The sequence below is a fragment of the Cinclus cinclus genome, chromosome 4 (assembly GCF_963662255.1).
Source record: "Cinclus cinclus chromosome 4, bCinCin1.1, whole genome shotgun sequence".
In the NCBI taxonomy this organism is placed as follows: domain Eukaryota; kingdom Metazoa; phylum Chordata; class Aves; order Passeriformes; family Cinclidae; genus Cinclus; species Cinclus cinclus.
Window position 1 is genome coordinate 16,203,779 of NC_085049.1, and position 16,737 is coordinate 16,220,515.

The following is a 16,737-nucleotide window of genomic DNA, read 5'->3' on the forward strand; positions in this document are numbered from 1 at the left end:
CCAGAACTGCTTGGCAGTGACAGGCAGAGCCCTGAGCCGCTATTGGAATCCTGTGTGACTGCAGCTGGGAGCTCTTGTTTTATGGCAAGTCACAGACCAGGTGTAGTGATTGTTAATTCTTGGCTCATTCAACAGCTGACTTTACCTATTCAGATTTTACTTTAGGGTGGACAGCAGATGATTAGGATCTCATTTCTGCTGAGACCTTATTTTTATGACTTCAGTTAAAAGCATCCCTGTGACTCCTCTCTTGGATATCCAGGACTGTATGCTTCCAAGCCAATTATGTTAATCAGTTCTGTTTTCTCTGGATCCCCTAAATGAATATTACTTGAGTCATTAAGGAAAACAGTCATCTTAGGGAAGGATATAGCTATATTATGTTAATACTGTTAACTATTTCCCATTATTATTTGGTGAAGTATGCAGATAAAAGCCATGGAGAAATGCAAGTTTAAATAGACTTGGAATGGTTGGAAAAGATTATTTTTTAAAAGAAATAATTAAGGTGTAACAATATTAGATTGGCTTGGCTGTGAAAGGAGGGGAAAGATAAGTCATAATAAAGAAAATATAGACGGTACAATAAAATAACAGATTCATAGACATTAGTTGATTTTGTGTCTGATCCTACCTAATAAAAGAAAATCTCTAGGGTTCGTCTGCATAGAAAACACACTAAACGGAAACATATTTATTTAAAGTACCTTTAGGGGCTTGAGAGAGTTTTTGTGCCTGCATTGCCTTTCCTGCAGTCCTTACAGGATAGATTGTAGTTTTTACATATGTGAGTATAGGGGTACAGTTGATGCCATCTTGTTAGTTGAGAGGAAGATTTCCAGGAGCTCCTGCATGACCAGTGAGTTATTGAGCAGCCCTGGGCAATTCATTTGGCTTCTGTGCTGTTTGCCAGGTGCTCAGCAGCAACGTGGGGAATGAAAACAGGGGCCTGCCTTAATGTGCTGCTGTGGAATGTCAGTGTAGCTCTGTGGTATTAGTGCAGAGCTGTGCAGCTCAAAAAAATAATGAGAAATCTGGGCATAAATTTGATGTTGGATTAATTTAGTGTCTGCTTCCCAGGACACGAGGGCTACCTTTTCCTACTCAGGAGGTTCGGCCATGCCTTTTCTGTGTACATTGATGATAAATCACAAAATTAGCAATTCCTTAATAAATTACTGAAACTCCTTTTCCTTTTGTGAAAAATAAGACTTGATTAATCTTTCATGTGATCAACTTCCATGCCAGTGTGAAGATAAGCTGTCAAGGGGTCCCAGTTCAGCAGAGAAGCTGCTGTGGCCAGTGTGAGTCCATGGGGATGTGGAGCTGTCAGATCCTTGCCTTGCACAGTGCAGGCAGCACTGGAGGAAAAAAGGGTTTGTTGTGTGTTGTGTGCACAGCCAGCTGCTGGTGTGACCTCTCAGGGCTACGAAGAATGAGGCTGCTGTGGGAGGCTTGTGGAGGGCCTGCAACTGTCACTGAAGAATTAAGTGAAGTGAAAAGGCTTAGCAGCCTTTGTGCATCAAACCAAACAACCACCACCCCAGGCAGATTGTATTAAATGGAATTTTTTCTTCCCCTTTGCTTTTTCTTTCCACTTCAAATAAGCTGAATTTCTAGGTGATGTTTAACATACTAAAGATCTTCTTTCAGCTGATTTAGTTATATGAGAGTGTGCACAATACTATAATTTTGTTAACATTTACAAATAGCACTGACTGGAGGTTGTTTCTAGTGCGTTAGTCATTGGTCAAGAGTTTTTTTAATTATGATGCTGTACAGCAAAAAAACTTTCAGATTTTTGTTAAGTGCTTCTAAATGAACGAATTATGCTTTTTGCAATGCTGCTCGAAAGCAACAGCCTTGGTTTTAAAATTAGTTTCTTAGCTGTGGACTGGAAACTTTGACTTGTTTGTGGTCTCTGTGAAGGTGTTAATGGGAGCAAGTTTTTCCATTAGATGAAATGGTTCAAATGTATTTCTTTATTCTGTATGTCTTTATTCTAATACAACTTCTGAATCTGAAACAGCATCTTATAAATGAAATGAGATTGAATAGAATTCAAGTGTTTTGTATCAGTGCTCTTGCACTGACTTGCAGCCTTAACTTCTGTAACCTTCCCCAAGGTCACCCTTGAAAAGAGTGGGTACAGGTCTAAAATACTGGTGTTTAATAGCTTCTCTATAGAAAGCTATAATGATGTGGATATTAGGTTTTTTTTTCTTAATATCAAGACTCAGTAGGAATTTTTAAAAGTATTTCACGTTTCCTGTGTTTTAGTCCCTTTTAAACATGGTTTTGTTGGGTGTGTTATTTATCTGACCTCTAGAGTAGAAGGGAGTTGCTTTTTACAATTGAACTGCTGTGTTTTCAGAAGCTGCAGGGGAAGGCAGGCTCACTTGGCATTAAGATGGTCCAGTTACTTTTGCAGGAAAAGCACAGATTTCTTTGCTAAGAAAAACAGAAGTCAGATGTCTCAGAATGAAATGAAAGTAATGGAAAGTAATGTAAGATGTGTCAGGTCAAAGGTTGCTTTTCAAGCTTTCAATTCCTAAACTGCCCTTTTGGGCTTGGGGTAAGAAGTGAAAATACTAATTTTTAGTATTACTTAGGTACCTAGTAACAAAACTGCTGTTTTTCCTGCTTGTTACTTAGAGTGAGATTTGTAGTTTGTAGTAGAGAACATGTGAGTTAACTCTCCCAAGTCAAGCAAAGTCTTAGTGCCTTTCCTTGAGCACAGTATTAAAAGAGAATGTGTTTTTTGTTGGTAAATCAACTAACAATAGTATGGTCAAAGAAACCAAAACAAAAATCATGTGGGTTTCAGTTCAGTAGTACAGTGTGGGATGATTTTATAAAAGAAAAGTTTTCCTAAGCTATGTAATGTTTGTCTCAAGTTATGCAGCTACTCTGATTTAAAGTCCTAGTTCTGTGCTTTAAAATATTAGTTCTTCTTTACAGTTCAGAATTCTTGTTCACTTGTTAACACAAATTGCTGGTGTAAGTGCTGACTTGTAAGACTCTATACAGAAGTGATTTTGTGCCAAGATCAACCAAGACTAACATAAACTTTGTCTTTGTTTTCAGTCCAGAAGAGCTTCCAGTCCATGATGTGATGATAGAAAAGGTAAGCCCACCATCCTCCAGGTTTTTTTACTAGTAAATAAACATGTACAATTTACAGCTTTTAAAAATATAAATCATTGTGAAATGAGTTGGTGAAAGATTTTAGTGATTTGCTTTTCCAAAGAAGCACATTCTGACTCCCCTACGAACTGTCACAGGTCCCTGGGGGCCCACTCATTCTTACATCGGCTCCTGTCAGTAAGAGTGAATATTCCACACCTGTTATGTGGCCTAGTGAAGGAAATGGAGCTGCTTAAGAGCTCACACCCAGCTCTGCCCTGAAGGAGTGAAAGCTGTGGTCCTGTGCCAGGAGCTGCCATCAGCTGTGCAAGGGGGTGGATGATGCGAGCGAGGTGGTGGCACCAGCACCGAGGTGTGCGCCGCATCCCAAGGAGTGTGGGCTGCTCCTTTGGGAAATGGTGACAAATATCCTGCTGCCACTGCAGTGTGGTGACCTCCCTTGTAATGCGGTGCTGGGTGTATTCTGGATGTGCAGGTCCTGTTGGCAGCTGCTGTGGGTCCTAGTACAAAACTCCTTCTGCTGCTGGAGGGTTCTGGAGAAGTAGTTTGGCAACTGATGTGTTGGGAATGTGGGAAAATAATGGGGAACTGAATTTCTGCTTGTCTGGGCCTAGTTACTGTTGGTATTTCCCCTTGGTCAGTCAGGTCTGTTGTTACCTTCAAAACCAAATCAAACCAGAATAATCAAGTTAAAGTATTTAAAGCTGTAAGTTTAACTTAGCCTTGGCTGCACGAATCAGTAGAAAAAAGGAAAAAAGGATGGGATGACTTATTTCAAGGCAGCTCAGCTCCTTGAGTGTTAAGAGCAGTAGTGCTTCTGAAAATTAATTATTTTGCACTTCGATTATGTACTGAAGCTAGTAAGAGATGCTTACTGTAAAAAAAGTAGAACTTGTCTCTTTTGTTTTGCCTTGGTTCATGTGTGGTTTTGCATACACAGCCTGAAATAGCTGCATTTTGCTGCCGTGTTTCATTACATTTAATAACACAGTGAGTGTAATGTATAATTTCATTTCCATCAGAAGGACACAGCAGGGGGTGGGGGGGGGTGTGAGTGTCTGAGCAGAAATATTAAGCAGCTTGCAGCTACTGTGGTAGATATGTTTTGAAGCTCTGATTCACTGTGGCTTTGTAGTTAGCCTTAAATTATTTGGGGGAAATAGTATCTCGGTTCTCTGTCCCAAATTGTATCCGTGCTGTCTCGAAGTGTCAGCACAGGAACTGTATTTATGAGTCAGTGTCAAATTTCAAGTCGTGTGTTTTTATAGTTATCCAGTGATGCTCCTGCATTCCACTCCTGATAGTATCCTGACCTCTGCTGGTCTGAGCTTTATTTGGCTCTTGTCAGTGGGATTTGAATCTTTGCAAATTTCAAAATACCATTCATAAGGATTACTGTGTTATGTTAATGTAGGCTAAGATGAAAAGCTTTCTGTACAATATCTTTTGAAGTCACTCAGCAGAACTATTTATGCTTTCCTTTTGCCTTATGAATTTTAAAAAATATTCGTAACTCAAGTTTTCATTTCATTTGCAGCTTAGGTAAAAGGTTGATATCCTTGTGAATTTGGAATCTGTTCTTCAGATACAAAAAAACCTTTAGGCTAGGATTTCTGTGTGTGTATTTGTGTGTGGGTATTTCTGGTCGTCACACTTTTACTCTGTATAATGATTATTCATTTTGGTGCTTCATTTACATTGCTGCACATTTCATGCCTTAAGTGTGTCATATCATTGTCCTACTTTATGAACATCTTGAGTGAATCATCCAGCACATCTCAGATAAAACAAGGGGAGGAAAGATTTTTCTGGAGGAGGAAAGGAGAACTGACCTCAGTAAATCTAGAGTCTGTGTCTGACTCTGATTTTGAAGTTCTATGAGGTGTTTTGTAAGTAATTTTCAGTTAGGTTTTGTCATTGGTTTGCTTGATTACAAATTCTCTGCGGAGTGGTTCAGCAGGTTTTGGTTTTGTCTCAGACTTTTGCTGAAGCACCGTTTTAAGCCTCAGCCCCTGGCACATGTGCTCTCCGGGAAGGTGGAGTGCTGCACACCAGAGGAGTGCTTGCTAACTTCATGATTTTTTTTGCTTTTCCTAGTGCATTGTTTACTGACAGGAGAGTAGGAAACCAGCTCTGCTTCAATTAGGCATTCTATTACACCCAAAGGCAAAAATGCTTCAAAGTGTAAAATGTACTCAGAAGACAGATAAATGGACTTTTTTTTCCTGTTTTTGGTGACAACTATATGGAACTTGTCTGAAATAGCAGCAGCATCCCTCTGCTCTTCAATGAGCTGCCTCAGATCTGTCTGTGTTTTCAGTGTTGTACCTGTTAGACATGAAAGTGAACATAATTCAGATAGGGAAAGAAATAGCTAAAAGTTTTCAAAAACTGAACACAAAAGTAATTGCTATTTTGACTACAGTAGCATCACTTGAGAATGGGTAAATTGACACAAAGACATAAAAGCTTGAACAAATATACAATTGAAGTGAGCTTCTGGCTCAAAAGACCAAAAATCTTGAAAGCAGATCAAACATACAAACAGAAAGTCTGTGGAAGCAGATAGGGTTTTATTTCTCTTACCAATTACATGAAAAACCTGTTGAGGGCAGAGACCTTTTCTGACTTCATGTTATTCCTGCAGCTTAAACTATGTCTAAAGAACAGCTGCTTTAAGAGATGTTGGAAATGCTGATTTCTTAAAGGGATTACAAGTATGAAGGAGAATAAGAAACAGTGTTGTGAAATCTTGGAAGCGATAGTTTTTCTAGCCTTCCCCTCTAAACATAAGTCTTAAGAAATGCCTTTTAAAAAAAATTTAAAGGCAAGTATTTGAGATATTACCCAATACAGCCAGAACCTGAACAGGAATGTGGGCAGTTGATTGCAACATGAGTAGATAGATAAGGTCAAAAGAGTAGAGCCACTCCTTTTCCCCATAACATTTTTATAGTTGTGTCAGGCTTACAGAATTTGAATGCAAACAAAAATAACTTGAAAACCCAAACCAGCTTATTTCCAGGGCATTTTGTGGACCTATGATAGCTGGAGTGAGCCTAAACTTCATCAACCTATACTTTTGCTAATGCAAGGCTTTGGGCTCCTGGATTAAAGAAGTTCACGAAGTTAAAGAAGCCCATTTTATTGCATTGATAGCCAAGAAAGAATGCACAGATTCTGATGGGTAAAAGCTAGAAGTAAAATTAGGATTCTATTTGGATAATAAGAAATAATTTTCTTTTATATTTCCCCCAACATTTTGGATGCAACTGACTTTATAAATACTTAATGAAAGTGTTAATAAATTTTCAGCATCCTGCAGAGCTTTAAAATTAAACTTTTACATTGTTAACAGATTGAATCACTAACCATATGAATATCCTTCCTGTCTTTATTAATCCCTGGATTTGAAGTTGGAAGTAGAGGGGCTGTAATTTACAATAAAACTAAATACTTGTTCATATTCAACACTGAAGAGAAAGCAGTAGCCACACACATACATTTTTCTGCTTTAACCTTTCCAGTCTGAATCTTCTGCTCCAAAGCTTTTATTGGGAGAGTTGAAATACTTTCATTAAAAACATGTTAAAACACACAGCTAACTATTAACTTTATAGTATACTCAGAGACGCTTTGCAAAATGTAAAACTGAGCTGTAAAAATAAGTGCTGGAAGTCTTATCATTGGATCTAACAAAATACAGATTTTTTGGTTGTGTAGTGCCAAACTGCCTTGAGATTCCATGGACTAGGGTGGCTGATTCCAAGTACTTGTTTGGTTCCCAAATTTGAGAAGATGATGGCAACTCTAGCAATATTTTCATAGATAGAAGGGCAGTTTCTAAGGTAGCAGTCTGTTTATTTTGAGGATTGTTTATTTTGAGGAGATAGGGTTTGTTGTAGTTTGGATTCTCATTCTGTCACCTTGTTACTGAAATATTCTTGTCAGTAATAAAATTTAAGCAAATAGATCTTCAGAAGAAATCTTTGACATTAAGTTACAGGGTAATTCATGTGAAAATTTGCCATGCCAGGGAGGAGAATTACAGCAAGGATTTATAGATTTTAATGTCTTAAAATCAAAGCTTATTCCCACTTCTGCTCCTGTGCTGTCACTCTTGCATGCGCTTGTTTTTGTTCCTTTTTAATTCTGTGCCTTTTAAGAAGGGATGGTTTGTGTGATCATGTGCAAACAGAAGCTAATTATGTTTAGGACAAGTCTGGGGAAATAAGATCATTTTAGAGACGGCTAGCTTTTAAGTGGCTTGCAGCAGAAATTATTTGCCTGAGAACTGAGTATAAAAACAAATGGAAGTTTTTGTTGGGTTTTTCCCCTTAACTTTCAAATATATAAAAAATAAACTTCTAGAAATATTGTGCTTAACCTCCTCTTACAAAATGCAGTTTGTCCAGAGTGCTGAAAGTAAGAGTTTCTGCTTGGTTTTGGGTTGGCTGGTTTTTTGGGTGTTTTAAATTAACTGATGTTACTTTTTGCTGTTCTCAGATGACTGAATAAAAAGTTCATAATGCTCTCTTAAACTTTTTCTTGATGTTTTAAAAGAAACATGAACAACTTTAAATGCATTTGTTTTGGAGATACTAAAACTTTCTAATTCCTTTTTAGCAAAAGCACCTTGAAATTGAAAGAACTACAAAATGGCTTAAGATGCTGAAAAGCTGGGAAAAATACAAGAATAGTGAAAAGGTAAAATTCTGCATGCTTTTTTCATTGACTGTCACTTTGGAAAGAATGTGTACCCCAAAATTAGATTGCCTGTGTTTGATATCTGAAAAACAAGCCCCATACCCCGCACTGAAAGAATAAGATTTTTTTGTTCTTTCAAAATGCAATAATACCTAATAAGCCAACAGTAATTACCCAATAAAATTGGTGATCAAATGCGACAAATTGTGTTCAGTATGTTCATGTGTGCAAAATAAACTGTGGAGAGAGTGGGTTATATCAGGTGTGCCACTATTTCCCAAATAATTTTACTTGCTTTAAAAGCTAGTTGGGACTCCCATGTGAACAGTTTATTTAGTGAAATTGTGGTCTTGGTCATCCTAAAATTATGGAAGAATTTTAGGTAGAAAACAACTTGCTGGAGAGGCTGTATTCCCAACACTGCGTTCTGGGGCGGGGGGGTTTGCATCGGGTCTTGTGGCTGGCTAGTGGATAATGCACAGAATCCCAAATTCAAGTTCCTTCTATTCCTTCTTCTCTTCGACACAGCTTAAGACTTGCATTTTCTGTTGGTATTTTTTGATGCTGCTGATCCAGCTGTACTGTGCAGAGGACCAAGGGCAGCTGTTACACATCCCATGTTCCTGCCCAGTGACTGGCCTGGAATTGCCTTATTCCTTTACTGGCCTTCTGCTTAAGTAAACTATCTATGCAAAGTTGAGACCTTAGAAGAGAGGGATTGAGAATATTTGTTAACCTGATGAGCAGAGAGCTGAGATGCTATGAGTAAAATAGAGGGAGAAAGTTAATCGGCATGTCCCTTGCTCATCCTGTTTGCTCACTACATCTGTCTTTGAGACTTCCGTTGTTAAAAACCTAAGCAAGTGGTTGATCTATTTCAGGGTATAGCTCAGAAACTAAAAAGTCCATTTCCTTAAAATATGATGTGAATACATGAAAAATAATCATTTGTTCTCGACGTTTTTCTTACAATCCTACTTTCTGTCCTACTATTTTCTCTGGGAGGAGAAACTAGAGGTCTTAACTGTTGTGACTTTGTTTTGTTAATGTGGCAGTAGGGAGGTTTTACAATCAACTATGTTCCCAAGTCAAAGGGACTTTTTACAAAAAAACCCAAAAATCAGTAACTCTGTAACAGCTACTTTGTTTGTGAAGAGAATGTTAAACATGGCCATTCAGCTAACACAATAACTACGTGTCATCTAAGCTGCAGTGGTTGTGCTCTTCAGCCGTGGGTGACATCAGTACACGAGACACTGACTTAAATAAATAATCCTCTCTTCACCAGGCATGCAGAAGGTCTAGCAGATCAGCCGAGCAGAAAGAGTTTCAGTTCATGTAACAAATTATAGGCTGAACTATAAATAGTGGCTGGAATAATTCAATATGTTCATAAAGGGATGAACTTCACTTGAGGCTAGGAAAAATTTTCACTCATTGTTAAATGCTAGTGAAGCACATGAGATTTAAAAAACAAGGGTGTTTTCCTTAGTCTGTCTCACATCTTATGTGCTAAGTGAACCAGGAGATACAGAGTAAAGAATCAGCTGCCTCCTGAGCATCCAGTGGAAAACCAGACATTATTTGTCACTGCTCCTTATGGAAAGCCTGGCTATGTTCTCAACTGCCCCTTATGGAAAGCCTGGCCGTGTTCTCAAGAGTTGTGCAAAACTCACAATTAAATGCAATTTTTATCTGGAAGGGTGTTGGAAGAATACACCAGCTTTCCAAGCTCACATTCTTGAAGCATGGAAGGAATAGTTGCAGCAACAGTTCCTGAGTCGTGTTTTCTGTCTTCACTTGACTGGATAATGTGATTAATGCTGGAGGAACAAATTCTAAAGAAAATGAGCAGCCTGTGTGTTGTAAGACTCAAATCACCTGACACTGCCAAGGTTTCTGTGCAGTCAGGCTGCTCCTGAAATGAGTGTCCTTTATAAACAGCACTGAAGGGAACATAGCAGCAGCAACAGTAATAATGTTACAGGAATATAGATTATAATTGTAGTGATGCCTTGGTTTTGGAAAATGGCATATTTGAGACATGCTTGTACTCTTAAATTGGTAGGAAGGGAGACTTAGAGAAAGTGATAGTCCCAGGTATGCAGCAGGGACGTATGTAAAAAATACAGGACTTTGTGATCAGCCTTCATAATTTACAGCTAAGAGAGATTTGCCTTGAAAGAATCTGTTCATACTGTACACATGCTGTAAATGAATCCATATATTTGATTCCATTATCCCAAGCTGTCATATGCTTAATTGCAAACTAGTTTTCATTCAATATTCTTGCAGAGCTGCCTATAGGCTGCTTCTCAACTTGTTTCTGACATAACTTCCCAAAGAGAATTAATGAGAAAACATTAACACACTGGTGGATGTCTGTGTGCATTTGGGATGCTTCAGTTTACATCTTCTCATGGTCTTGACTGCTGAAGAATATATCAAGAAATAGATGAGGCATCTGGGAACTGTTTTCCTATTAGACCTCTTGTGCTAAATGTAAAAAGGATGGGGTGCGGAATAGAGATTGGGAATGTACGACCATGAGGATCTGAAAAAAGATGGAAGAATTGTCATATTGACCCCAGAAATGTGCCAGGCTCTACCATACATATTTGGGTAATAGTTCAGAGGAAGTGAAGTATGATGCAATAAAGTGAGCCCCATGTACAGCTCCATAACAGTGCAGAATCACAGAATCATAAAACGGCCTGGGAAGGAAGGGACCTTATTGATCATTGAGTTCCAGCCCCCTACCATGGGTTGGGCCACCTTTCTCAGAGCCCTGTCCAACCTGGCCTTGGACACTTCCTGGGATGGGGCAGCCTCAGCTTCTCTGTGAGCCTGTGCCAGGGTCTCACCATCCTCACGGGGAAGAAATTCTTCCTTATGTGGGAGTTTTTCTTATTGCCCCAGATTTGATCTCAGCAGGGCTTTAGCTCTCTAACCTGATCCCTGGCTGCTTGGACAGTCTCTGTATTCCTCCAAACTTCCTGTCCTTGCTTCCACCCCATAGGCTTCCTTTTTTTTGTTTGAGATTGTCCAGGCACTCCTGTTCATTCATAAAGGCCTCCTGGTGCTTTTGTCTGTCTTGCTCTTTGTGTATAAAACTCCTTGATTCCTGTGTGGTTATTTAAGCAATTCTTTTAGTGGAGTTGCCATGGTTCTTACACATGCCACTCTGAAGTGTGTAACTGCCCTTGTGTCTTTGCTTGATATTTGTCAAAATAAAGCTTTCATCTCCCTGTCAGTCATTTCTTATGCAGGAAGTGTCACAGAGCAGCAAAGTTTGTGTTTCAGTATGGTCCTTCTGGTTTGTGCTTTTATTTCCTATTTGTATTCTGCTGCTTAGTAGTTCAGGGTACAATCAACCACCCACAGATAGTAAATCCTTCCTGGCTTAGTATGATCATAACTTTCAGGAAAGATTAAATAAAACTGTTATATGTTGTATTCCCATTTGAGTATTTCCACCAAAGTATTTCTGTCTTTCCCTGTCTGCATTCATTTATCTGTGATTGAAGTTGCCTAAATTGAAGGGGAAAAGAAGAAGAGAAACTATCAGGGTATCTGCCATTTCCAGCTGTTCTGGCATTCACACACAGTATAATAATCAAGTCTCCAGTTCGTTTGGAGCCTGAACACAGAGCCTTAATGAAGAACCCTCTTTGCATTCCTGAGATTTTTGAATGAGATGGATGGAGCAACTCTTCTTTTTGCACTTATTCTTCCTTTTATGCAGCCCACAAAAGCTGAAGAGCCTCTAAAGGTAGCAGCCTTTAGAAATATATTTTCTTTTTCTTATAAATATACTTTTCTTGTGAGAATTCAGACTTTAATTCATAGGCTTCTCATCACTGATTCTTTTTGAGGTGGCAGAGTCCCTTTGCTACTTGTGCAGCTCTTCCTGACAGCTGAGAACATTTTATTTTCAGGAAAACCAGCCTTATATCTTGCAGGAGCAATGATGCCAGTTGCTACACTTCAGGCCAGTGCTGTATGACAGTGGCCTCGTTTCTTGTCCAGAAACCAGTTGGTTTATGGGCTGGAGAGATGGGGGCTGGGCAAGGAAGGAGAGGTTGTATGTTTTCCAGATGTTTTTGCATTTTGGACTTTATGCATTTTGGCCTTCATTGAGATGATAGCTATTTTTTTTTGTCTTCTTGCTTTATAAGGATTTTGGTTCATTCTATATATTCAATGTGTTTATAGGTCAAATTTATTTTTGCCTGAGAAGCTTCTTTGAATTCCCAGGTGACAGGGCCTCATTTAGTGTCAGTTTCTCTGACCTACTTCAGGATCAGCAATCTTATTAATAATTGCAAGACTTTGACTACAGTCCTTGGCTGAATATCACCATAGCTGTGCTACAGACCTTAAACCCCTATATTTTATATAAAACTGTATATGTTATGTATCCAGTGTTCATATAATTGTATGTTTCGAGGATCACTTTCTTTTTTCTGTCCTGTACTGGTGGAAACATCCCAGATCCCATAACCCCATTCTTTGAATGATGAATGTTTCACAGATGTGGTTTTTTTTTAATCCGAACTCTGAGTTTATATGTTTGTGTTTTGTTTTGAGTGATTATCTTAAGAATGCCTTAACCATCACAAAGTATTTAAAACTAACTCAGCATTTAATCTTCTCAGAAGCAGAAGAAAAAAGTAACTTCCTGAATTTTCTACTTTCTGTTTTAATTATTAATTCGGAGAGATCAGAAAAGTCAATGAGAGTTCTACAAGTACATAGATACAAGCAGCATTTCTTAGCACATTTTTTACCCGGAATTACATAAGGGCATAGAAGACAGCAGAGGGCACTAGCATGGTGCTTATGGTACAGACATTCAGCTGGCTAATAATCAGTGTGATTATTTACATTTTCTTTAACTGTTTGGTGACTGAATGATTATCAGAAATGAATTTTGCAGTGAAGTGTGTGTGAGTTCCCCCCCCACCACTCCCCAAGATGCAGCACAGCTGTGTCATTTTCACAGAACTGCAGCATTGCACAGGGTCACAGACAGGTTGGGGTTGGAAGGAGCCTCTGGAGATCACCTGGTCCAGCCCCCTGCTCAAGCAGGGTCCCCTCCAGCTGCCCAGGACCATGTCCTGATGGCTTTTGAAATTTCCAGGGTTGGAGAAACCACAGCCTGACTGGGTGACCTGTGCTAGTGCTCTGTCACCCTCACAGTGAAAAAATGTTTCCTGATGTTCAAAGGGAATCTCCAGTGTTTCAGTTTGTGCACATTACCTCTGGTTGCACCAGTGAACAGAGCCTGGCTCTGTCCTTTCTGCACTCTCCCTTCAGGGTGATGCAGAAGCCAAATTGGTAAGATCCCCCTGAGCCTTCTTTGCTCCTGGTTGAAGAGTCCCAGCCCTCTCAGCCTCTCCTCATGGCAGAGATGGTCAAGTCTCATCATCTCTGGAGCCATTTGCAATGTGCCCATGTCTGTCTTGTGTTGAGCAGCCCAGAAATGGACTCACCGTGCTGAGCAGAGGGAAAGGATTACTTCCCTCAACATGCTGGGAACACGTTTGTCTGATGCAGCCCAGGATACCATTGGTCATCTTTGCTTCAAGTGTGCACTGTGCTGGCTTCTGCTCGACTTGGTGTCCACCAAGATCCCCAGGTCCTTTTCTTCTGAGCTGTTTTCTGGCTGGTGATCCTGAGAATGTTCTGGTACCTGGGGCTGTTCCTTCCCAGGAGCAGGACTTTGCACCTCTCCTTGTTGAACTCTGTGAGGCTCCTGGCAGCTCATTTCTTCAGCCTGTTAACATCACTCTGACTGGCAGCACAGCCCTCTTGGTGTATCAGCCACTCCTCTCAGTTTTCCATGTCATTCCATGAAATTCACACTTGTTTCTGTGTTAATGTTTGTGCAGTGGAGCCTATGCCATGACTGAATGACATTTCTCTGTTCTGTATCAGATAGTGAAAGTCTTTGCTCTTGTGTTCTGCTGAGTCTGGAGGCAGGATCTGGTAATGACTTGGGATGACTGAGAGCTTTTTCTCTGCCTCAATAAAAGAATAGATGGAACAGCAGAGTCAGCTGAACACAGATCTAAAATGGTTTGCAAGAAGCTGTGAATGTTATTTGGGTTTATTCTGTCAGGTAGTGCAACAGTTCAGAACTTAGCTACTAAAAATGTTTGATTTCCTACATTTTTTTTTTTATAGCTGTAGTGGGCTGATGAAACTGTTCACTGTTATATTTGCAACTCGCTTTTCAAACTTTTCTGTGAAAAGCGCTTCCACAGTTTCCTGTCTCAGTATTTACTTACTGCTTTAAGGGCTCTGCTAGCATTTGGCTGTTTCAACCTAGGCAGTGCAGAAGATGGGAAAATTGTAAATGCCACGGTCTTCTCTGAAACTGGAGGTTCTTCTCCTTCAGTTTTATTTTCCAAAAAACTCCTGAACAATTTCACACTTTGGATGGATGGTTTGAATTGTTTTAATTCTGTTTGGATAAGAAGCTATTATTATAAAGGCTTATTTCTGGCTTTTATATCCACCTGACCTTCTCCCAGAATATTAATTTATACAACAGTAGTCTTGAGAATTTATTCTTCAACCAGTTGTCTTCGTTAATAACTTTTTGTTCTTGGAGATACTTGAAAATTAGTTAAAACTTTAGAATTAGCTGACAGAAATGTTTGTTGTGAAGGTACTCTGTTGGTGGTCATGGGTCTGAGGAATAAAACTACCTGTCACTGAGGACAATAATCACTGCATTTTTTTCCCCCATAGTTTTCTTCCAAATTTCCAGAAAATATTGCAATTTGGTCTCATTCTGCTTTTCAGTAGACGGGCTAAGCTCTTCCTAGGATGACTCCACTGCAGTTGGGGGTGTTTGCCTTTCAAAAAAATGAATTTTCTTTTCTTCTGTCTGGCTTGACGCACCCTGAAATCCTGTGTGACCGGAGCTCAGGGTATCCATCTGTAGAGAAGGATGCTTTGGAGCTCTGTGTGTTGTTCTTCCTCTTACAGAAGAAACTGTACTGGCACAGCTGTGCTCACACTGCAAGTGTTGCTGCTTTAGCATCCTTAGTATTAACGCAGCAAAGTTTTCTTTATGAAGCACAATATTTTTTTTGTGGACAGCCTCCAGGACGGCTGTTGTATCTTATACAAGTTTATGTTTTTCATTTGCAAAAGGAACAAGAGAAGAAACTTCTAACCTTACTTGTGCAAGAGTTACAGATGCTGCAATCCAGACACAAATCCTTGCTGGCATTAAAGACTCCTTTAAAGAGCTGATATATTCCAAATGGCAGGAGGTTTGGAAATACACTGCAATGAGGGGTTCATTAATTTTCCAAAACTGGAGATGGGAAATACATGAAAAGAAAAACAATTCTGTCTTTGAGGAGGACATTGCTTTTAAAATATTTCTTACTGCAAACATAACTTTTTAAAAAATGTTTAAAGGAAGTGGTAGGTTTGTCAACTGAAATTTTTAAGGTCTAACTTCCACTGTAGGGTAAACATGAAGAAAAGAATGGAGGGTGGTTGTGTGTGGTTTGTTCTCTTTTAAACTTAATTGTCTCCCTTTGTAATCATTAAAGTAGTGGTAAAAACGTAACTTCAGAAGGGTTCATTTTCTGTGTCAGAGTTGTCTTTTTAATTTTCCTTGTTTTAGATATGTCTTCAAAAGATGATAACGCCTTTTTGTGTGCTTTTGTTGTTTTTGTTTTGTTGTTTTTTTTTTTTTGCAAATATTTTAATGTGTATATAGAAGACTTATTAGTTTAAAAATAGAATGTGAGATCTGTTAGCTTTAGAAATGACACATTCTGGTTTTTTTTTTGTGATCTCAGTTTATTTCCTTGCATCCATACATTTCAGCATACTGTCACAGTTTTAGAAGAATTAAAAAATCAGTTTTACTTTTGGGTTTTTACTGATAATTTTTAAAGCTTTGTGATTTTACTGCTTGCATTTTGCTATTTCTATTTATAGATTGTAATTACAGTGAGTTATTTGTGGCTTATCCTGAAATAGTGTTGCTAAGAATGTGGTTTTTGGATCTAAATTACAGAATTTGCTGAGCAAAGGTGATGCAATTTTGGTAGACCTTCCTACATGCAAAAAGCCCTGTCTTGAACACATCACCTGGGATAGTTTGGCCTGTGTGTCTGTTTTATCCCTGTGCTTCTGGATTCTGTCAAAAAGTCCCAAATTGCTGGTCATATTCCTCAGAACCCACTGGAACACTTTATCCCCAGCAGGTCATCCCTTTCTTGGGGTGCTTGGTATAATTCCATTTTTCTCTTTAGCATGTTGTGCGTCACTGTTCCTTTTATTCAGAGCATTGTAAATTGTGCTGCATTTTTACCTTCCTTTCTTCTTTTGCAGTTTCATAGGAGAATTTATAAAGGCATCCCACGGCAGTTCAGAGGGCAAGTCTGGTCTTTGTTGCTTGATGTTCCTAAGATGAAAGAAGAAATGAAAGACTTTTATAATGTGAGTTTGTAGAACTTCTACTTAATATTAATTTTAAAATATAAGATACTAAAGCCACAGGCTTTATTAAGCCTTTGCTGTTATTCAATGTTAAAAAAATAAATTAGAAATTACATTGCACTGTTCTGCTTGTTTTAGCTCGGAAAAAGGCTAGAGCTGAGCAGATCTGAGATTGTCTGAGTAGATGAGGAGTCTTATGAAAGAAGATTGGTGTTGGTATTGATGTTATCTAAATTTTGGTGTCTGTTAACTTCCTCATATTTCTTGCTCTTTAGTCTAACAGGCTGCTCTTTCTGACTATTATATTTTGTTTAAGCTCCTCAATAAGACTAGTGGGAGATCCAAAGGAGGTGAAACAGAGGTTATGCTGAATGATGTAGTTGTGGGAAAGAATGCCAGGTAAAATTA

At 38.9% G+C, this 16,737-nt stretch overlaps 1 protein-coding gene across 4 annotated transcripts in view; it reads left to right on the forward strand.

Annotated features, from left to right (window-relative positions):
* Nucleotides 1–16,737, forward strand: part of USP6NL (USP6 N-terminal like) — a 111,094-nt gene that overhangs the window by 67,556 nt on the left and 26,801 nt on the right. For all 4 annotated transcript variants that reach the window (XM_062491707.1, XM_062491708.1, XM_062491704.1 and 1 more), the window contains 3 exons: nt 3,088–3,127; nt 7,774–7,854; nt 16,222–16,329. In XM_062491707.1, the coding sequence (XP_062347691.1) occupies nt 3,088–3,127; nt 7,774–7,854; nt 16,222–16,329 (229 nt within the window). The remainder of the gene's footprint in view (nt 1–3,087; nt 3,128–7,773; nt 7,855–16,221; nt 16,330–16,737) is intronic.